The following is a 22,671-nucleotide window of genomic DNA, read 5'->3' as shown; positions in this document are numbered from 1 at the left end:
ACAGATCAAAATTCTACATGGACTGGGCTGGTTTGGCATTTATGAGCCAGTGGGTCATGGGACACACCTTTTTTCATGGACACAATGAACTTTGGCTGGTCCATCGGTCCGTGAAACCAGACATCCTGGCACCAAGCAATCAATTCCCTAGGCAACATAGGAGTTGCCTGTAGACCTTCTGCTGCCCTTGAAACACACCAATCGTGCCCTGAAAACCTTGATAGGCAGCTCTGGCTGCCAACCAGAGAGCTCTCATTATTCTTTATGTGAGTGTTTAGTATGTAAGACACAGGGTGGAGCTGTGGTTTCACTTTCTAACTGGTTACTGGCTCGGAGGAACTGCTTGTTGTGGGAGTTTTTTCTGGATTGCACCAGAGGGAGGCTTGGGGCTTGTGTTGCAACAAGACTCTGGGTGGGAGCAAGCTTATCGGATTACCTCGGCTGAGGGCTCATTCTTGTTTCTCCTTTTTTTTCAATTCTTATTTGCTTGTGGGGCAGTGGGCAAGCCTAGGGCTGTGCCGCAACTCAGTCTCAGAGCTGCGTCTCAGTCTCAGAGCTGAGTCAGGCTCTGGGCACAAGTTTATCGGGCTCCTTCAGGGCTCACTCTTCTGTCTCCTTTTTTTCTGTCAATTCTTATTGGATTGTGGGGTAGTGGGGTCTATTTTAAGAAAATAGATTTTTTATTTTTTACAGACCTTTCTACTTACAAACTTCATTCCTGTACAGTACAAAATTGTAAAGTTATAAAATTATAAAGTTACAATTTAAATAGTTACATAATAAATATTCAGAACAGTATAACTTTGTAAACATTCTAACTCTTTAAGGGCTCTGCCTCACATCAGTTTCAGGGCTGCAGTCAGACTCTGGGCTCAAGCTTATTGGGTTTCCTTGGCTGAGGGCTCACTCTTTGTCTCCTCCCCGCCCTTTTAATTCTTATTTGTAGTGTTGGGATAGGGTTCTGCCCCAACTCAGTCTCATGGCTGCAGTCAGACTGTGGGACCAAGCTTATTGGGTTTCCTCAGCTGAGGGCTCTTCTTATAGCACCATGAGGGTTGGAACGAGGAGGAAGGGTGATCGTGGGTGGAAGAAGTGCCAAGGTTGTCCTGGTTGCCCATCGTCATCGGTGTCCAGCACCAGCCATACTGGGGACTGGGAAGTCTCAGAGGCAGAGCCTTTTTCTTCAGATCCACTTTTGGGGATCGAGGAGGAGACAGGAGAGCTATTAGCATTGCCAGAGGAAGAGCAGCTGCTAAAACCTTTTGAGGAGGGATCTCGGGAGGATGCCTTGGGGGTCTTGGGAGAATCATCCAGCTCCTCCACATCCCAACCTCTTGGGGCCGCCGCTGCCTGCAGTTCGTCCTTTCGGCCCAGCCCCTCACCTCAGCGGTTATGGCTCTGTCCTCCTCCCAACTCAACAACTCCCGGTTGCTGTTTCAGTCCCACACTTTGGCAGCACTTCCTAACCCTCCCCAACAACCCCTGTTCGGTGTGTTGCTGGGCCTGCTATGCCCTGGTACGTAGGGGCTCAGACCCCAATCACCTGTCATCCAGTGTCCTCTGCGGGCATCTGCAGAGGCATCACCTGAGCATGTTGTCTCATCAAGAACCATCCAGCAGGAGGGGAGGGTTTCTGAGCAGGAAGAAGAGGGAGGGGAACAGGAGTGCACTCTAAGGAAGAAGACTCGCACCGAGGGTGCTATGGATGGGAGTGGAGCCTCCAGGCAGGCTACTCTTCAGGAAGTTGTAGCCTCAGGATCATCTGTGCCAAGCAAGAGATTCAAGGGGAGGGCTCAGGAGGTAGGCACTCATGTACTGGCTGAGATGATGGCCCTGGATGGACTACCTTTGTCCATGTTGGAGGGTATGGGCTTTTGCCAGGCACTGCATCATTTTGCCCCGGTTCACAATGCCCTTGTGGCGGACAGTTGGCTGACAAGTCTTGCCTGCCCTCTACAACTGTGTGGCAGAGATGGTAAGGAACCAGTTGGCCAGAATACAAGGGTGGACCATGCACTGCCTACTGGTGGCAACTGGAGGACCTCTGGAGCACTGTGGGAAAATTCACACCCTGGGAGGAGGACCCACCCCTGCCACCAGGCTACAGAGCGGTTCTGCTCCAGGCACGGGAGATGGATGTGGACCAGACTGGGAAGAACATTCCAAACATGATCAAGGATGGATTGAGGGAGTGGGTGCCCCTGGCTGATGCTGTCATTGGCTACATAGTCATGGACATAGGTAGAAACATGCTGGCAGCCCTGAACGACGCTTGCCTTGGGGGCATCATCTGCCTGACGCACAAGCTGCACTTCATGGTGGGGGATGCTCTTGGGCTGGGTAGCACCATCAAGCCAACCTGGGACCAGGGTACATTGGAAACATGTGAGTTGTTGGACAGCTTTCATCGTCTTGGTGCCCACTTTTCCTGCAGCATTAAGTCTTCCCACCAGCTGCACAAGAAGGGGTGGGGGGAATATCCCAAGCACCAGCTCTTTCAGGACATGGCTATCCATTGGAACTCCACCTACCTGATGATAGCGCGTCTGGTGGAACAAAAACACGTGTTGGAGGACATCATGATCTCCACGCCCATTATTCATGTGGGAAGGGTGCTCAGCATCAGCTCCATGGACTGGCTAGTCCTGTCCCAAATGGTTCATATCCTGAAGCTGTTTTGGGACACCACCGACCTCTGCTCCTACAAGTCCAGCCTGGAGCAAACCAGCCCCTTGATACACGGGCTGGACCGGGTAGTGGCCAAAGAACTAGAGTGGGGGGAAGCTCTTCACCCCAGTGTCAGGGACTTGGTGAAGAGGTTACAGACAGGCTTGGCCACCCACTTGCATCCTGTCTGCAAACAGTGGGCATACAGAATTGGCTGCATGTGTGACCATGTAAAGGGTGTCACTGTCATGCACCAATGTGAGCTCCAGCACTGGAAGAAGGAGCTTCACAAAGAGGTCCACAGGTTTCAGGAGAAAATATGTGGCCAGAGGGAAGAGGGTACAGAAGAGGGGTTGTTGGCAGAGGAGCAGGAGGAGGAGGAGGCAGATGAGGTGGTTGAACCCAGCATCCCAGGCCATGGCAGCTCACCAAACAGGGACCACCCACAGTACTGGTCTTCATTGAACCGGGAGGTTGCTGACATCAGGAAGGAAAGGGTTGCCCTCGCGGAGGACTTGGCAGAAGTGATGATGCAAGAGTACCTTATCAAGCCCCCAAGTCCCCTGACTCCAATCCCCTGGAGTATTGGCACGTAAAGCTGCCATCTGGCCAGACCTGTTGTCCATAGCCATGATCTTCCTCTCCTGCCCCCCCCCCCCCCGTGTCCAGAGCAAGCGGGTATTCTCCCACCTGGGAGACATCCTCCGTCCCTGCCGTTTATGCCTGTACCCGGCCCTCGTTGATCAATTGGCCTTTATAGAGCTTATCCTGCCCCTGCTGGGCTACCTTTTCCTGGACCTTGCGGGGAATACTTTGCTTGAGCAACCCCAGTCTCTGTGCCACTGCCAGGCTCAGTCACCTACAGTCAGGCTCTGGACCACCCCAAGTTCATTGCAGGGCACCAGGGTCCATCCCCTCCTGTATCTATGCCACTGACAGCCACATGGGCCAACTCTAGTGGGTTCCTTTGTTGAATCTCAGAAGAACATGTGGGTATAAACGCACCCACACAAGGGGAGGTGCAACTGCCTTCCACAGGGGTACGCTGTGGGAAGGCCTCCTTCGTGGCCATTCCATCGGTCAGGTGGGTTCTGGTGGTAGTATCCTGTGAGGGTTCCTGTGAGAAGGACTCACAGAAAACTTAGTGCACTGAGAAAGCATCCCTCAACCTCCACTGCCAGGTGCAAATGTACACACCTCTTCTCCTACAAGGGCAACCGAACTCTCCTTCAGGGAGATGGCTTCTTAGTCCCCATTGCTGCTCTTTCAAAGAGCGGCCATTTTTCAGTTTCTGTCTTCTCTCCTTTCCCATGGGGGTAAGCCCCAACCCCCCCGCAAGTGGACTTTTAACCACCTTCCAGGAGGGTGCGGGGAAGGCTTCCCTCATGGCCACCCTGTTGGCAAGGTGTCTTTGGTTGGAGTCCAACCACTCCCCAGTATCTGTGCCACTGCCAGACTCACTCGCCGGCAGTAAGGTTCTGGGCCACCCTCACTTCCTCATGGAGGAATGCCATGTTAGTCTGTCTGTAGTGGCAGAGAAAAGCAGGAGTCCATTAACTAAGGGTCATTTCAACCTACTTGTCCATGAGTCTGCTGGGGAAAGGCATATTTGGCGTTCGTCCTGTGAGTGATAAGGTTTTTCTTCTGGGTGTTGTGTTGGTACTGCAGCTGCTACCCAGGGTGTGTTTCTACATCAGTGGGGTTCTCTGACCACCCTATCAGTGAAGTGTCTCTTGCCACCAGAACTGAATCTACAACCGGTGCAAAAACTCCCACCCACAAGGGGAACAGAACTCTCCTTCACCCATGGGTAAGGAAGGGGCACCTCGCAGCCACCAGCATCAGGGAGGTGGGTTTGGGTTGACGGGAGGTGGGAAAGATTCTTGTTATTTTGAGCACCTGTCCTGACTGGGTAGAGAAGGAATCAGTCATGTTCTGTTACAGGCACCTTGGGGTGCCTGAAACAGAACATGACTGTTCTGTTGGGGTTCCTTGGGGTGGAGGCTGCCCCCCAGAGGGGACTTTGAATTGGCCTCCCCGAAAGTGGCAAGCCCATTGGTAAGGTGTGTTTGGCAGACCACCTCTTCTTAACACTGGGGACGGCCTTTAGTCAATGTTGCGCTCCCTATGGCACCCCCCCTCGTGAGGGGACATAGAATCATCTTCCACAAAAGTGAGAAAGGTGTCCGTTCCAGTCCGTCGTGGGCCCCTCCATCCATGTGATGTTTCCTGGGGGGAGGCTGCCTCCTTTGTGCAGGGATGTAGAATTGCCTTCCACAAAGGTGGGGAAGGCATCCGTTCCCTTCCCCATCAGTGAGGTGGTTTTCGGCTTTTGCAGACTTCCTCAAACGGTGCAAATGCATCCACCCTAAGGGACGTTTCATTCTGCTTCCCTGGGATGGGGAAGGTTCGGATTCAACATCAGTGCGCTTATCCTTTCTGGCTTCCATGTATCCCGTCCCTCTCCGTTGGGGAGCTGTGTTATGCAGAGTTCTGCTGCTCATCCCTAAAAGAAATGGTCTGCTGTCACTGCTGAACCTGCTCTCAAGGGATGCTCTTAGGCCAGGGTACAGTCAAGCAGCCTGTTCCTAATCTGTTCCCATGAGGCTGACAGTGGAAGGCATTAATGGCATGGGCTGGCTACCAGCCCTCTTCCAAATGGTCCATGTCCTGAGGACCTTTCAGGACACCACCGACCTCCTCTCATAGCCATAATGTCAGTGAGGTGGTTTGGGTGGAGGCAGGGAAGCTACTTACTTGGAGCACCTATTCCGCCTTGGAGGGGAAGGCATGTGTTCGTTCCATCACAGGCATCCCATTGCTGAGGTGGGTCTTCTCAATAGGTGGGCTGTCCATTGGTCTCCATCACGTTCCTGGGGGTGGGGCGCCCCATCAAAAGGAAATTTTAACAGCTGCACCTGGTTGTGAGCTCCTGGGCTGGGTAGCAGTCAAGGCTACCATGCTGCCACACTGTTGCTGAGGTAGGTTCCTGTTGCAGAACTTAAATCATACCTACAGTGATGGCCCACCCCTTCTGTCCGCTGTCCTCGCCCTTGCTTAGACTGGAGTAACTCTGCCTAGGATTTACTGGTGGTGTGACTGCTACTCTTCTGCATTTTGTCCTCCCAACAGCCCTTCAAGGCAGGTTACTTGGTAAGGGTAACCTTCCTTTCTCTTCCATCACAACAACCCTATCAGTGAGTTGGGTTCTGATGGCCACCTCTTCTCAATTGGTGGGGTGTCCTTCTGTCTCAATTGTGTGATAGGGGAGGTAATAGGATCCCCTGCAAGGAGAAGGAAAATCTCCTTCCCCAGACATAGGGTGAGCATCCATCCATTCCCTTTTCATCATGGGCAGCATCACGTCGGTGAGATGGCTTTTGTTTGACGGGAGGTGGGAAGGATTCTTATTTTGAGCAATTGTTCCTCGCCATCATCGAAAGACATGCTAGTCTCAGCCTATGAGGTTTGCTCTGCCACAGAGACTGTTGGGGGGTCAGATATCTGTGGGGAAGGAATCCATTCATTGTCCGTCTTCCAGTGCAGTCCCCCATGGGGACTGCATGTGCAGGCCTGCTGAACAGTGAGGTTTTTACAGCTTAAATCCACTAGGGAGGCGTCTGTCTTCCTAGAGTGCCTACGTGGCATTTTTTCCTGCCAAAACCAAGTGACTCTGGGAGATGATACCCCTCACTCTCAGCTCCTCTTTCAACGCTTTCTCCACTATTGATACATCCTTGGACCGCCCGACTCTTACGCCAACATCAGTCATGCAATCTGCCAACCAAGAGCGGCAATCCTGGAATCTGACCATTCTATCCTCGGATCCGATGCTGACTCCATCTTACACCTGGCAGTTGACTCCGGAGTCTCAGAATCTGATCGAGGCATCCCAGGATTGGAACCATCCCATGACTTCTCCATGCCCGTCAGAGCCGATATAGCGCCCTGACAAGCCTCACAAGAGACGCTTGGTGCCAAGTGAACTTGACTGTTCGGATCTGAAATGGCCGGCATTGAAGGACATAGGTTCCGACAATGCCAACTCACCTTTACCTTCGTTGGAGTGTTGGAGCGTCACGGCAAAAAGGTTAAAACAAAGAAGCATCACCTGCAGAAAGAAAAACACAGAAATGTCAGTGAAAGGGTCCTGACTCTGGAGTCGTGACAGTTAACATGTCCACGTACTCCCTCTTTTCATTCGCTGTCTCCTTCACCCAAACCTGAGGAAGATGTAAACAATGCTCCCTAATAATGACCACAGATGACTTGAACCAACTAGGAATTGAGACCACGCATGAATTTGTTAATTGTGGCACTGAAGGAGTGGTATATGTCCTGAGATGCCCATGTGGATTATTATACGTAGGAAGTACTGCACGCTCCATTAGAACAAGACTTAGTGAACACCAGTCTAGGATTAAGAACAATGTAGTAGAGGCTCCCTTAGTCCAACATTATTCAGATAAAAAGCATAGTGAAAGGGAAATGTTGTTCACCGTTTTATTCAAAACTCGGAAGAAAGAATACATAGCTGCAAATAGAGAGTTGCGTCAAAAGGAGACATTTTGGATATACAAACTCAACACTCTTATACCCAATGGCTTGAATATAGCCAACGATTACACCTGCTTTCTGGGGTAATAATAATGTCACTTTAAGGACGGATACTGTGTGATTAGGGCGTGGATGGCTTTCTGTAGATAACACGGTTGTTAGTCAATAGGACACAGATGGAAGTAATTGACAAATCGGAGAGGGATATGGAAGGATAACTATAATGAATTTTTGAGTGAGTATATTGAAGTGTGAATGTATTATTGTATGTATTAAATATTGGGGGTGCTCTATATTGTTGTGTGTATTTTCCAGCATCTGTGCTCTTTGAAAAAGAACCTTGGAAACGGACCTTATGAGGATCTTGACCGTCCGTTAGAGAACGCAGTCACAGAACTATCTACGTGCACCTATGAATATAGGTCTTCTTGGGATCTGTGACATTCACAGTGTCTGGAATCACCATTGTACTATACCTGTATTGTACCTGTATGCAAGGCGAATTGAGTTCTATATGAGAAATAGTGTCATAGGATGCCATAAAGCAATTGCACTTTAATAACGATAATTATAGCACTTTGAGCACGGGACACTTTAATGAATTATTTTTAGAACGTGTAGGATGCCTGTATAATTGAGGCCAAGGGAGGTTGCAATATATGGTGTAGTACTTGGTTGTGTTAAGAGAAACAAATGAATATACAAATCATTCATTACATCCCTTATTCTGTGAAAATAAATTAGTGAAACAGTGTTTAATTAATATATCCTTTATTAATAATAATTGCGGAGACATCATTACCACACGGGAAATTCTCTGTTCCATCTTACACCTGGCAGTTGACTCCGGAGTCTCAGAATCTGATCGAGGCATCCCAGGATTGGAACCATCCCATGACTTCTCCATGCCCGTCAGAGCCGATATAGCGCCCTGACAAGCCTCACAAGAGACACTTGGTGCCAAGTGAACTTGACTGTTCGGATCCGAAATGGCCGGCATTGAAGGACATAGGTTCCGACAATGCCAACTCACCTTTACTTTCGTTGGAGTGTCACGGCAAAAAGGTTAAAACAAAGAAGCATCACCTGCAGAAAGAAAAACACAGAAATGTCAGTGAAAGGGTCCTGACTCTGGAGTCGTGACAGTTAACATGTCCACGTACTCCCTCTTTTCATTCGCTGTCTCCTTCACCCAAACCTGAGGAAGAAGGAGAGTTTTTTAAAGCGAGTCCCAGCCCTGCTCTGCACATTCTTGCTGCAACTGGTTCCAACGCTCTCAACTATTTTGTTATGGTTTGGATCTTGGTGAACCCTATAGGACAGAGTCCATGGCCTCTACTTTTGAAGGCTTCTCCCAGCACAAGTAACACCGTCAATCTTCTCAAATATCCAGGTCATCCCTGGCATACCAACTCTTCCAAACCAGATCAAGGGCTGTACTCCCCTGAGAGAAGCCCAAGCACACATACCCTCCCTCCTGCCCTACTGATGCTCTTGTTTTTTAAGGGTTGGTGGCTCAGGTGGGTGAGGTGTCATCTCCCAGAGTCATTCAGTTTCAGCAGGCACTCTGGGAAGACAGACACCCCCTAGTGAATTTAAGTTATAAAAACCTCACCGTTCGGCAGGCTTGTACATGTGCAGTCCCCATGTGTGCCTGCACAGAAAACATCAATGAACAGCAGTTACAGGTAAATGCAACTCTGTTTTCCTTTTCTTTCGCGGGCAGTACTGCATCGATGAGGTGTCTTTGGCCAACTGAAACACATCCACGACAGGTGCAAATGCACACACACATACCCCCGCAAGGGTATGGAATGGTTCTTATTTTCAGCACCTGTCCCGGCTGGACGGGGGAGGCATCATCACAGTCACCCTGTTGGTGAGGGGTGTAACTTTTGATGTTGACCTCCGCTCCTTGATAGGGGGGACGGACCTGCATCGAAGTTCCATTCCCTGTGGGTGCCCCCCCCCCCGAGGACTTAGAATAGCCTTCCCCAAAAGTGGGTAAGGCAAGGCGTCCCACACAGTCCTTTTTCCTGGGGACTCACAATTGCCCTCCCCGACAGTGGGGAAGGCATCCACTGCCATGTTCACGAGTTGGGAGTTGCCGGTGGCCACCACTCTTCAGCACAAGGGACAGGCATCTGTTCATTCGTTTCCTGTCCTAGGGGTCTGACTGCTCCCCATCCTGGAGACTTAGTCTCCTCGATCCCAGGGAAGGCATCCATGCATTGCATTCCTGTCCTAGGGGGTGACCGCTCACCATCCTGAGAGCTTGGTCTCACCCTCCCTGATCCCAGGAAGGGCATCCGGGGCATCCATCACTGACAACATGTCCAGGAGGTGGGTTTGGTCAGCGGCCACCGCTCCTCAGCATGAAGGACAGGCAACCCAATCTTGCTTTCCTGTACTAGGGGGGCTCAGCACTCCCCATCCAGGGGGGGAGGGCATCCATCCACCCATCTAGCTGTTCCCTTCATGTTCTTGGGCGGGGGGGGGAAATGGCCCTGCACAAGCGGGACTTTGAGTAGCCTTTCCCCAAGGCGGGGAGGGTATCCATCCATCTGTTCCTTCCCGCTCCATTGGAGAGGTAGGTTCTTCAGACTGCTGATGTAAATCCAGCCCAGGTTCAGTCTCGACATCAGTGCGCTTCTCCCCTCAGGCTCCCATGCCTCCCATCCTTCTCCTTCAGGGAGCTGGGTTATGCTGAGTGCTGCTGCTAATCCATAGAGGGAACAGTCTACTGTCACCACTGCATCTGGTCATGAGGGATGCTCTTGGGCTGAGTAGCAATCAAGCCCACCGTGTATCCACCATGTTCATGAGGTGTGGTCTGGCTTCTGGCTATCGACAGCGACTGGAGTAACTCTGCCTAGGGTTTATCTGGTGGCATGACTGCTACTCTTCAGCATCAATGGGTGTGCTTTCCCTTTTTTGCCTTTTTGCCCCCTGCTCCAGCAGAAAGACAGTCATCCTAAGCTGGGAGCTGTCCCCTTCCCAGTGTCAGTGCCAGAGTCTGAGGACCAGTAACTTGGAGAGTATAGGCTGTGGCCCAACATCTGTTTACTTAGAAGTGAAATCTCTCCCCTGGCAAGGGGAATGAAATTCTGCTGCCTCTGCTTCAACATGGGGTGGGGAATGCTTCTCTCATAGCCACCACGTTGCTGAGGTGTGTTCCTTGTACTACTAGCCTGTTGAGGAAGTGGATTCTTGGTTGCCATTGCCACTGTTTCTTAGAGGAAAGGATTCTCCCTCACCACCGCTGCCACTTACCATTGGGGGGGGGTAGAAACGCCCCCCCAAAAACTGGTCTCTCATCAACCTGTTGCCCGTGTTGAGTAGAAAATGTTCACAGCCAATATGTCGGTGAGGTGGGTTCTTGGGAATGAAGCTCTGGAAAGCAGACTCAGTGGCTCCGCATTAGCTACAAATTAACCTGTTACCAAATGGTCTGTGTCCTCAGGACACCACCAACTTCTTCCTTTGCTGACACCCTGTTGATGAGGTGTGTTTTTGGAAGACGGGACGCTGGAAAAGTTCTTATTGTGAGCATCTGCCTCAGGTGGTTGGGGAAGGCATCCATTCTGTGAACTTGTGGGCAGCCGCTGTAGGCGTACCATAAGGTACTTAGAATAGCCTTCTCCAGGTGTGGGGAAGGTGCTCTCAAAACAGGGGAGCCCAAGTCTCCTTCCTTCCCCTAGGTGTGGGGAAGGATCCCTCCAAATAGAAGAGCACAAGTCTCCTTCCTTCCCCCAGGCATGGGGAAGACCCCTTCCAAATAAGGGAGCAAAAGTCTCCTTTCTTCCCCCAGGCAGAGGGAAAGCCTATTCTGAATAGGGGAACACAAGTCTCCTTCCTTCCCCCAGGCATAGGGAAGGCTCCTTCCAAATACAGGAGCCCAAGTTGCCTGCCTTCCCCCATGTGTGGGGGCTCCTTTCAGATAGCAGAACCCAAGTCTCCTTCCCCCAGGCTTGGGGAATGCTCCTTCCAAATGGGGGAGTGCAGGTCTCCTTCCCCCAAGAATGGGGAAGGCACCCTCCGGGGCCTGTGAGGAGGGGGTGGACCTCAACAATGCAGTAGCCACCCTCCCAGTCACAAGGGGTGGGGGCTACTCCACACTACAGGAGCCTGTTGCCCCGTGGGAAGGGAAAAAGGGCAGTGGGTCCCTGAGGAGGAGACAGCCACTGACAAAACCCACCTCAACTATGCAGTGGCCACCCCCAGTCACAAAGTGGAGTGTTTGTGGCCACCCCACCCCCCACTACAGTACCCCATTGCCCCCAGGGGAAAGGAAGGGTAGTGGGCCCCTGACCACCTCTGGGGACCTTGAGGAGGAGGCAGCCAGTAACAAAACCCACTGCACCAATGCAGTGGCTGCCCCCAGTCACAAAGGGTGGGTTGAGGGCTACCCTGTACTAGAGGAGCCCATTGCCCACAAGGGAAAGATGGGCAGCAGACCTCTGACCACCTCCCGGGCACTTGAGGAGGGGCGGCCATCGACGAAACCCACCTCATCCATCTGGCTGCCTCCACGACTGAAGCCCATGACCCGCGGGGGAAGTAAGGGAGGCTTGTGGCACTTTACCACCTCCCGGGCACGTGAGAGAGGAGCAATCACCGTCCGAAGAACTCATCTGCTCCAGGTGGTCACCTCCCAGACACCAGGGGAGGTGTTGCGGGGGGGGGGGCTGCTCCAGGAGCCCGTAGGTCATGACCAAGGACAAATAGGCATCTTGCAGGGTTGGGATGGGAAGGGTGACTGAACTGCTCTGGTTGTTATCTGGTTGCAATGCACAGGTTGCTCCCTGTCTTGAAAGTCTTCTAAGGACCTCTTGCTGCTACACACCACCACCCCACCAGTGCAGCCTCCGTACCTCCTTGTGGAGGTCCAGCTTCCTCCATTGGTGGAGCGCCTCATTATGGAATGCAATCCCAACATGCAATGGAGACCTGCCAATGTCTAGCTGTCCACATCTGCCTCCTCCCAATTTTGGTCTGTCCCCAACAAAATCCTCACTTTCATCCTCCTTTTCACGTATGTCCCCTCAAGATGTCTGCCCCCCTAAGAGTCCTCCTTTCTTTTAGTCACCCCATGCCCAGGTCTGCCTCCTCATGATGATTGCCACAGGAGGTGGTGGTTGCCACAGGAGGTGGTGGCAGCCACAAGCATTGCCAGCTTCAAGAGGGGACTGGACAAATATATGGAGCAGAGGTCCATCAGTGGCTATTAGCCACAGGAGATAGATGGTATTCTCTTTGTGGGGAGGTGGTGCTCTGTTGTCTTGGTGCTGGAAGGAAGGCAGTGGGAGGGCTTCTGGTGTCCTGGCCTCACTGACAGTCCTTTAGATGGCACTGGATTTCTAGCCACTGTGTGTGACAGAATGTTGGACTGGATGGGCCACTGGCCTGATCCAACATGGCTTTGCTTATGTTCTTATGTTCTTATGATTGTCCTCCACCCCTTTCCTGTACAGGGATATTCCTGTTTCCCCAAAGAAATCCATTCTTTCTCTCAAAATTTAATCTCCTCTCATAGATTGTCTCTGTCCTCATGTCCTTTAAAAGAATACTCCTGCTGTTTCCGCAAAAACATCTTCTTGACTGTCTCCTCAAAGAATACTTCTCTCCCTCCCCATTCCAGCCCCAGAGCAGGATTTCTGCTCCCAGGAACTGTCTTTCCACTCTGAGGGCAGTCATTCCGTTCTCAGAGGAAGATTCTTCAACTCCATCTCACGTTTTCATTACAACTTTTTCATGCTGCAAGCCAATGCAAATTGCAGCTCCTATTCTATGTACTGAAAGTTTCCTAGAGGCAGCCAATTTGGGGATCTGTAACTCAGACATCAGAAATGCAATCTTGGCCAAACTTGGAGGGTCGCTAGAGGAGATCCTGCTGAAGACACACTGCGAGTTTGGCATCTCTTGAGTGCGAAGGGGGCGGTGATAGGGGCCCCAGAAATGACCGACTACAGACTGACGAACTGTTCCACGAACTGGGGTGGGTCCATGAATGGTCCGCGGTCTGTGAAACGCGATTTACCATGGACCAACAGTCCATGGCTTTTTCCTGGTCTGTGCCCACATGTAAAAATAACACTCAGTAAAATATTACTCAGGTCTATTCAATGGTTCTTTCTCTCAGGAAAGTATTCTTAGGAAGCCATGTAAAGATCCCTTATAATGAACGTGTTTGTTCCTGCAGTTAGAGGGCTATTGAGGATTTAGCTCATGTGGGTTTTTGGTGTCCAAGATTTGCAGTAGAATGCAAAAGATATCTTGGCAGTATTTTAATATCATATCCAATGACATTGAAGCAGAATAAACTTGTGATGCTGCTTACAGATAGAAATACTATGCTGTAGCATAGCGGTTAAGTGGCTGGGCTGCGAATTAGCACTCAGTTTGATTCCCACTACAGCCATGAACTCTGCAGGTGGCCTTGGGCAAGCCACTACTGTCAGCCCCAGCTTCTCAGCTGTATTGTGGGAATAATAACAACTAGAGTTGGGCACGAACTGAAATATGAACCAAAGTTCATGACAAACCGAGCCAGTTCGTGGTTCACAAACCGGCGATTCGTCAGAGCCCATTTCTGACAAACCACCACAAACTTCAGGCTGGTTTGTTTGGTTCATTTTTTGGTTCATCACTGCAGTCAGCCTGGCGCCGATTAATCAGTTTCCTAGGCAACAGGGGATGGACTTCCTGCAGACCGTCTGCTGACCTGGAAGTGGCCTTCTACTGGCCTGGAAGTGACCTTCTGCTGATCCGGAACTGATGATTTGCTGACCTGGATGTGAGGTTTTCATGAACCAAATGAACCAGTTTGCAAATTGGGGCAGGTTCATGAAAGTTCATTTTTTTTCTGGTTCGTGCCCAACTCAAATAACAATACTGACTTTGTTTACCACTCTGGGTGTGGTACTAATCTGTCTAGAAGGGTGGTATAAGCACACTGTTGTTGTTGTTACTGGATAACATTACAAATAGCAAAGTTTACCACATTGGTCATAAAGATTTGGTCAAAATCCTCTGTTGTTAGTTTGTCTGATTGTTAGCTTATACTGGGTTTGATGTGTTACTATAGGAATAGCAAGTTATTGTTAATATTGTGCTTCTTGCTACTAAGGCTCATGACTTTAAGTATTTATTATGTATTTTGTTCTAATGAATATCTGATGGGTTTCAATTTGTATAGTGATTATCTGGACTATTTGTTTTCTTGTAATGTTGATTGCTAAGGCTTTGAGCCAATGCAATAAAGTTTATGATGCTGATATTGCTTACTAAAAGAAACAAAATGGAAAGAAGGATTCCGTGGGTCTTTGGAATCTAAGATTCCTAAGAAACTCCTGTTTCCTCTGCCTCAGCTCTTGGCATAGTATAGTCTGGGGAATGGGTACTGTTATTTTCTCATTTTCTTGGCTGCAGCTCAACTTTGTTGTTTCATTTCACTGAAGAGAGTGAAAATTCTGTCCCTTTAAAACAGGTAGAAATAGACTGTATGATGTCCCCTTTCCCACTTCTTTGTCCTTAAACAGCAGGAATGGTACCAGAGGATTTTTTAAAATTCAAAAATAACTGTTTTATTTATTTTAGAGAGGAAAGGTCAGGTGAAATTAAGTAAAATCAGTACATGCACAGATGTTAGTTTTTTTGTTCTTCACAGATACGTACATTCTTTTGTTTAGAAGCTTATGTTTAGATGTTTTGTTCTCGTGTTTCCCCCAACTACTCTAGTACACTTTCTTTTAGGATTATTTTTCTCGTTGGGGTTTAAGAATGCTGGTACCCACTTTCTAGTACTGCAACCCCCTTCTCTTCAAACACCAGTGCTTTCCTTCAGTTTTAATTGAGTCTTAAGATCTCCAAAAGGCAATTTCCAATCACACCCTGTTTGACTGGTTAGGGAAAGTCTCCTTTCCTTAAAAGAGCTATCCCCTTTGTTTGGCCTGAATGGGGTCTGCATCTACTTCCCAAACTTCCTTGCCAACTTTCTCCCCAGTTCTCCTGTCAATATTAAACTGCTTTCAGTTAGGTCTCTGTCTCCCCACTGTTCACACTCAATTCATCTCAGCTAGGGCTGAAAACCCTCCTCTTTCCAGCTCATACTATCCAATCAGATTCCTTGGAGTAGCCTGTCACTCAAAGCTATCTGTGTCTGTGAGAGATTAACCCTTAACAGTCTTTCAGCCATTTGTACAGTTCCTGTAGGTTTTTAGAAAGTGCAGTCTGTCACAGGCTGCAATCAGGAAGACATTTGAGGAAGATACAGTCCTACCTATACATATATATGCACATTGCCATAGCGCAAATGCAAATTTCATTTAGGGCTATATTGTAATAAAATCATTCCAAAAGAATCTTAGGGTAAAAGGTTAGGGACTGCAGACTATAGCATTATATATAGTCCATACTAAGTTAGAGCTTGTTGCCTATATATTCCTTCCTGTTGTATTGTCCTATCCTGTGTAATCCTACTTGAGACCCAGCAAGAAAGGTGGCCTATAAATAACATAAATAAATAAATTTGCCTATTCATTTTGAAAATGGTTTTAACCATATGAATAGGCAGAGAAGAAAGGAGAGAAAGAGGCTACCATCTTCTTTCTTGCCCTGACTTTTCTTGAAATCAGCAGCTTGCCTTGGATGGAAACTTCATCCTCATCAAATGAATTGCTAGGATTGCCAGCCTCCAGGCAGTGGCTGGAGATCTCCTAGAATTACAACTGTTCTCCAGGTAACAGAGATCCACTCCCCTGTAGAAAATGGCTGCTTTGGAGGGTGGACTATATGGCAGAATATCCTGCTGATGGTTTTTTCCCTCCTCAAACTCTGTTCTCCCTAGGCTCCACTCCCCAAATCTCCAGGAATTTCCCAACCAAGAGATAGTAACCTTGAATTGCTGATGGGGAAAGGAAAATATTTCTCACAATGCTTGTTCAATGTCTCAAGAAAGATAGTAGAGAAAGTACATTCTGAGGAACTGACCTTCCCACAACGAAGCCATAAGGGGAGCATAAAGCAGCGACTCCATCCAGGATTTGGTGTGAATGGCAATCACCTGCTGCTGGGATTTATCCTGGAAAACAGGCTGGATAATGCTTATGGACCTTTTATTCCACTTATGAGCCCTGCTAAATCTTCATGTAGACTAAACTTTTGTATAATTTATTTACCCGTGTATAAATGTTGATTTTCATTCAGTTAATGTTACCTTCCATATCTGTCAGGGAGGGCAATAATTGGTAGGGCTCAAGTTTAGATTGCAGCCCCTTAGCGGAACTTACTGATGTTTAACTCAGTTTACTCACATCAGTCTATTTTAATTTATTCATGTAGCAAAGCAGGATAGTACTACAATATGGCATTCACAGATTGTAACAAGAAGCTTTGGGACACTAATCAATATTACTTTTTGACCCAAATTTGCCTTGCTTGGCAATGTGGTCTGTCTCTTCTGTCCTGAGCTCCAAGCTTCTTATTCTTTCTTCATTCCTTCAAAGAACAAAAGAAATTGTTCTTGTTAGGAATGACGGTATTTGGCCAGAAGTGAAATGTAGAATAGACAAATCAATACTCAAAGTTTCTGAAAAAAATGTTTGAGAAACACTTCATTGTAGATAATCTTCAGGTATTAATCACACTCTTTTAAAAATCTATTAACAATGCAATCCTGAGCAGAGTTAGTCTTGACGGTTTAGAAGGACGTAACTTCAATGTTAGTTGAATTAGCAATGAGGTTGCATTATAAGGCTGCAGTTCCGTGCACCTTTACTTGGGACTCGGAGGTTCCTTAGAAATGGGACTTATTTCCATATAAACATGGACAGAATCAGGATGTAAATCAAAGCACTACAATCTACTACTTTTTATTATTAATTTTACTATTAATTAAACCATGACGGATTCAGTAATGAAAGCTGTGTTAAAAATTTCGTAAGTTCAATCTGTATCACGCTTACTGTAAGCTGCATTAAACACTGTGGGGCTTTTGGATAAAGATACACAAAATTATGCTGTAGCTGTATTTTTGTTTTAGAATCAGAATTATCTTCCCAGTTCTGAGAATTCTTGACTTGACAAGCATACCCAGTTGCTTTCTCATCACTTTGCTCTGCTTCTAAGGTCTTCACCTCTTCTCTGCCCCTCTTGTCACTGGACATATTTCATCATGTTTACAGCTCAGTGTGGCTTTTTCCCAGAAAGGTAAACATGGCACCCTGCTACTTATCAGTCAGGCCAAGTTGTATACTCTCTCTGGCCTGGTTTGTGTCCTCATTTTGTAGATGTAACACTTCCTGACTGGGCTGTTTTATAAATTATTCTTGCAGTGTTCCATTCTCCAGGATTCCCTGATTTATAGTTATAGGAAGAAGAGATCACCAGCCTTGTTGCTTCTCTCACTAAACAACATTGAAGGATAATATAACACATATGAACAGAAATTATCCTGAAAAGAACTACAAGCAATATACTTTTGAACTTTTAAAAAACGGAAAAAGCACACCAAATCCATGAAAATGTATTCATTTTAAAAGTAAAATATCTAATACGTCAAAATTCAAAATGGTAAAGAAAGAAGCACAGCTAACAGACTTTGCTTAAAATAAGACTATAAATGATGGAAAGTATTTCTTAACTAAAACATATGCTATGTCAAAGCCTAAATTAGTTTTTTTAAAAGGAATATATACATCTATAGGGATCTAAAAATACTCAACATGTAAAGGATTGGAAATGTTCCCTTTTTGTTTAGGATTGGAAATGTTCTGAACATGTTAGTGGAAAACTGACATATTCAGGTAATGAATTCAGCTCCAGCTCTTCCCCCTCCTTTTCTCTCCCTCCTGTTTAGCATTTTCTACTTTTTTTATTCTGTGATGTACAAGCCCTCACTGGTTAATTATGTATATATTTAGCTACTGCATGTGTTGGGCTTATTATTGTCATCTAATTAGATGTAACTCGAACTGCTTGCTTCTAGAAAAACCATTAAAAATTCTTTCCTAATGACCTAGAGATGACAAAATGTCTGTAAAGTGTGAAGAAGCAGACAAGCACAGGAACATCGCTTTTAAAGAGTGTTAATCCAGATGCTGCAATCATCTAATTAAACAATATTTTGCTGTCATTAACATTTTCACCAAGGAATTGCAGTTATAATTTCTTTGTCAGCTGTCTCTACATCACTTTACCTTCAAAAACGAAAGTGCCACATAAAAACATTAAATTGGATGGTTTAATTAAAAAGTTATTTTTAATGAAGAAACATATTCAGTATTTCTGAGATCTCATTTTTCCATGCCTCAGTTTTTTATTGTTCAAGTAGATTAGTGTCAGAGGCTTACAATATTTAATATTCAGCCTTTAACATTCATCTTTATAAGTCTAGTCAAAGGAAAAATTCGGTCTCTACAGTAAAGGTACATCATACCACCAATAATTGCATACTTCTTGCAGTACATCATTCAGCTGCAGAATAAAATCGTTGTGAGCCAGGGACTGTATAGGAAAAGGCAGTTTTCTTTCTTTAGACCTCAACCACTGGTTTTCAACACTCCTAGCTGTACAACTGAGAGTATGAGAAGTCTCATGGGGGAAAGCAGGTTCCTTTTATCCTGACACATCCTAGGGAATGTGAGAAGTCAGCTGTGCAGATTCCATTGCTCAAGTTGGTCTGCGCCTGTTCCTTTGAAGTGTTTCTTCTAATGGCAGAGACCATGAGGCTGAAGCCACCCGCATAACTGAACTGCAGGGGATTTGAGTGTGTTCAAGTGGTGATAACATTATATATGACTGTCTGAGATATGAGATGCTGGTAATAGAGGGGAGTATTGGGTAAGGCACGCCTGTATAACCTGTGACCCACCAAGCCAGACACAGCTCAACAGCTATGCGTGGTGGACCAGCATGTGTTTAATAAACTTTCTGTTTTGACTGCCTGTCTAATAGCGAAGTCCATTGAAGTCAGTAGGATTACCAAGGTGTAACTCTGCTTAGGATTGCCATGCAAAAACAGGGGCAGCGGAGAAGCACCTGGAAAGCTGGACTAAATGAATGCTGGTATGCCTAGAACTCAGTTGGTCACAAATTGTACAGCTCTAGACTTACATTTGAGGATAATATCTAGTTTTAATTTAATTTTATTTTTTCTATTTCTGAACATTGTTCTCTTTCCTGTGAGTAATGTTTCTGGAATATGTTATATTGGAAGGTTGCATATACCTGTAAGTTGGGATATTTTGAAATAAGATATGAAATTCAGCATGCATAATGCCACTGCTACAAAAGTAAAGAATATTATTAGATATATGTCTGCCATAATTTATCAGATGTAAAACTGCTAAAGTTAATAGCCTTTCTGTATCTTACCTTTCTCAGGACGGACATATAATGATCTGAACCAATATCCCGTGTTTCCATGGGTGTTAACAAATTATGAATCAGAGGAACTGGATCTAACCTTGCCAGGAAACTTCAGAGATCTCTCAAAGGTATGTCTCAAACATTTATTTTAAGTATAAAATAGGTGTTCTTATTTTTTAGAAATCTTATTCTTATGAAAAAATAACATTAGTTATTAACGTATACACTTATGCCAGGATCTCTGCTATTTAGAGGCATACTGAAACTACTTGTAAGGAGATTAGTGCCATCATATGTGTAGTTGATTCAAGGTGGCAGAACCTAAAGCATCTTTTTTGTGTAGGAGTTTATGGAACCCTATTCCAGATTCCTACTGATATTGATTCAGAGAAGAATTCTGGCCTTTTCAGAATGGCCAGCATACCTTAAGCTCATCTTTGTAGCTTCTGTGCAGTCCATGCACACACACAGGGAAGATTTCCAAAGCTTTCTAGAAGACTAAAAACACCCCTCCTCCCTTTGACGGTTTCCCACCAAAAAGATCACATGACCAGGAGTCAGTTCTCTTTTTGCCGCCAGAGAAAAAGGATCTTCATTGCTCTTCTCTGCTTTTCCCTCACATCATCCTTGAGGCTGAGGAAAATTTATTTCTTTTAAAAGTTTTTAACTTTCAATAGACATACAATACACATACATTTAAGGAAGAAAAGTTTCTGTTGTTTTGGCTTGAGAGAGGCTTCTTCAAGATGCTGGAAAACACCAGCCTGATTAAAGGCACCTGCTCCCTCCCTAGCACCCTTGATTACCAAGGACTAAGTCCAGAGATCTGGTCCATCAGAGCCTTCTCACAACGGCTCCTTCTCCAAGGCTCCTTCTCTAAGGCCTGATTGCTTCCCTGCCACCTTTGAGTACCAAGGGCTAAGTCCAGACATGTGGCCTGTCAGAGCCTCCTCACAATGGTTTCTTCTCCAAGGCTGTCCCTTTGTGCCAGCCTGATTGCTTCCCTGGCACCTTTGAGTTCCAAGGGCTAAGTCCAGAGGTGTGGCCTATCTGAGCCTCCTCACAGCAGATCCTTCTCCAAGGCTGTGGCTTGGTGCTAGCCTGATGAAAGGTAAATCCAGAATAAAGGTAAATCCAGAGGTGCGGCCTGCCAAAGCCTTCTTACACTGGCTCTTCCTTCAAGGCTGTAGCAGCACGCCAGCCTGATTAAAAGCACCTGCACCCTCGATTCCAAGGGGAGAAGCTTTGAAATGTGGCTTGACAGAGCCCTCAGTTCCAAGATTGTTTCCCAAAGCTTTGTCTTCATATCTGCCTAGATAAAGGCCCCTACCAGAGAGCCAGTTTGGTGTAGTGGTTAAGAGCGTGGGAATCTAATCTGGAGAACCAAGTTTGATTCCCCACTCTTCAGTTTGAAGCCAGCTGGGTGACCTTGGATCAGTCACAGCTTCTAGGAGCTCTCTCAGCCCCACCAACTTCACAGGGTGATTATTGTTGTGGGGATAATAATAACATACTTTGTAAACCGCTCTGAATGGGCATTACGTTGTTCTGAAGGGTGGTATATAAATTGAATGTTGTTGTTGTTGTTGTTGTTGTTGTTGTTGTTGTTACTACTACTACTACTACTACTACCCTTATTCACTGTGTAAGTTCCAAGGGGACACACCTGGAGGTGTAGCATAACATATTCCTCCATTGGGAGGATGAGTGGCTTTTTTTCTAAAGACTTTCACAGCCTGCCAGCCTGAATACACCCCTCAGCTCTCTTGGCTGTGTGGGCTCTGAGGGGAGATGTCTGGAAGTGTACCTTAACTGTGTCCTGGGGGCCAAGGTTTTTCCCCAAGGCCTTTAGAAATGTGCCTGCCTAACGCAAGAAATCCCTAATCCTCTTGTTAGAAATAGCACTTCATCTCTAATTTAGTCACTGTAGATTGTGAATACTGTTAAATTATTAGCGAAGTAGAATTCCTTGCTGCAATTTTTCTTTTAACCTGCTGATCAATAGGTCATTATGATCCTTTTACCATCCCCTTTGAAGGGAACATGAAACACATTTTAACCCCATTCCGGGACATTAAAGGGTATTGGCCAAAGTGTTATAAATTGAGGCAATTGAATATTTCCCATAACAGATTGCATCTTCATAGGGCTAATATTTATTTGCTGTGGGCTTTTCTGAGTTCAGCTTACTCCTTCAGATATCTGTGTGTTTCACAGCCTATAACTGTATTGTATATGACAAGTCAGTCTGTTCCTTTAATCTGGAGCTGGACTGCCCTAGTCCTTGCAAGAACTTTTTTTAAAAAGATATGTGTCTGTTATTGTGACTTCACATAGAGATTGAATTCTTCACTCCAGATAGACAACATTCTATGAGAAGGAACAGTGTTGTTGTTGAATCCTTTGAATTCATTTATCTATCTGTATTGATGATTTACTCTACAAGAGAAAGTAAAATTTCAGTGGTCTGCTGCCTTGTCCACCATTCAGTTTTCCTGCTGTTCTTTTTTACATCTGTGGTGCTTTGTGGGCTCAAAACCCCCAAGGTTTTCCCCACCTCTCCTCTCAGGAGAGCTTGCCTGTCCCACCATTAATTGAACTATTCAGTTCAGTATTCCCTCTGAGACTGAAAAGAAAAAAAAGTGTCTGTGTGTTATTTTTTAGAGTTCCTTATTTGTTAAAGAGGACAGATGGAAAAGCTGATTTTAAGACCAGGTCATCTAATTTTGTGTATTGCAGTCTTTACAGTTGTGCTTGGTGGTCTAATTCACACATCTCTCTACCCTACCTACAGACAGTCCTTCTGTTGCTAGGGGTGTGGACTACTAGTGGCAGAATTCCAACACCTTAGATGTTTATAAAATGCATGTCAACTAGGGCATCCCACTTAGGGATGCAATATAATTTTTCTCTGGTATGTTGGTTACAGACCCTTTAGAGGGCAACCCCCCCCCTTTTTTGTCCTACTAGTTGAAAAAGAGTTTCCTTTGCCTTTTCATTCTTAGTTGATCCACATTGTACTAAGATTATTCAGTGTTCTCACTTTCAGAATTGCAGTTCTGTGTTCTTATACACCTG

The 22,671-nt window shown here is 46.5% G+C and overlaps 1 protein-coding gene across 1 annotated transcript in view; it reads left to right on the top strand.

Moving 5' to 3' along the window:
- NBEA (neurobeachin) overlaps positions 1-22,671 on the top strand; it is a 702,521-nt gene that overhangs the window by 543,594 nt on the left and 136,256 nt on the right. Inside the window, exon 44 of the mRNA XM_054973860.1 lies at positions 19,609-19,721. Coding sequence (XP_054829835.1) covers positions 19,609-19,721 — 113 coding nt within the window. The remainder of the gene's footprint in view (positions 1-19,608; positions 19,722-22,671) is intronic.

The sequence above is a fragment of the Eublepharis macularius genome, chromosome 3 (genome assembly GCF_028583425.1).
Source record: "Eublepharis macularius isolate TG4126 chromosome 3, MPM_Emac_v1.0, whole genome shotgun sequence".
NCBI classification, from domain to species: domain Eukaryota; kingdom Metazoa; phylum Chordata; class Lepidosauria; order Squamata; family Eublepharidae; genus Eublepharis; species Eublepharis macularius.
This window is presented reverse-complemented; position numbering and strand designations above follow the sequence as displayed.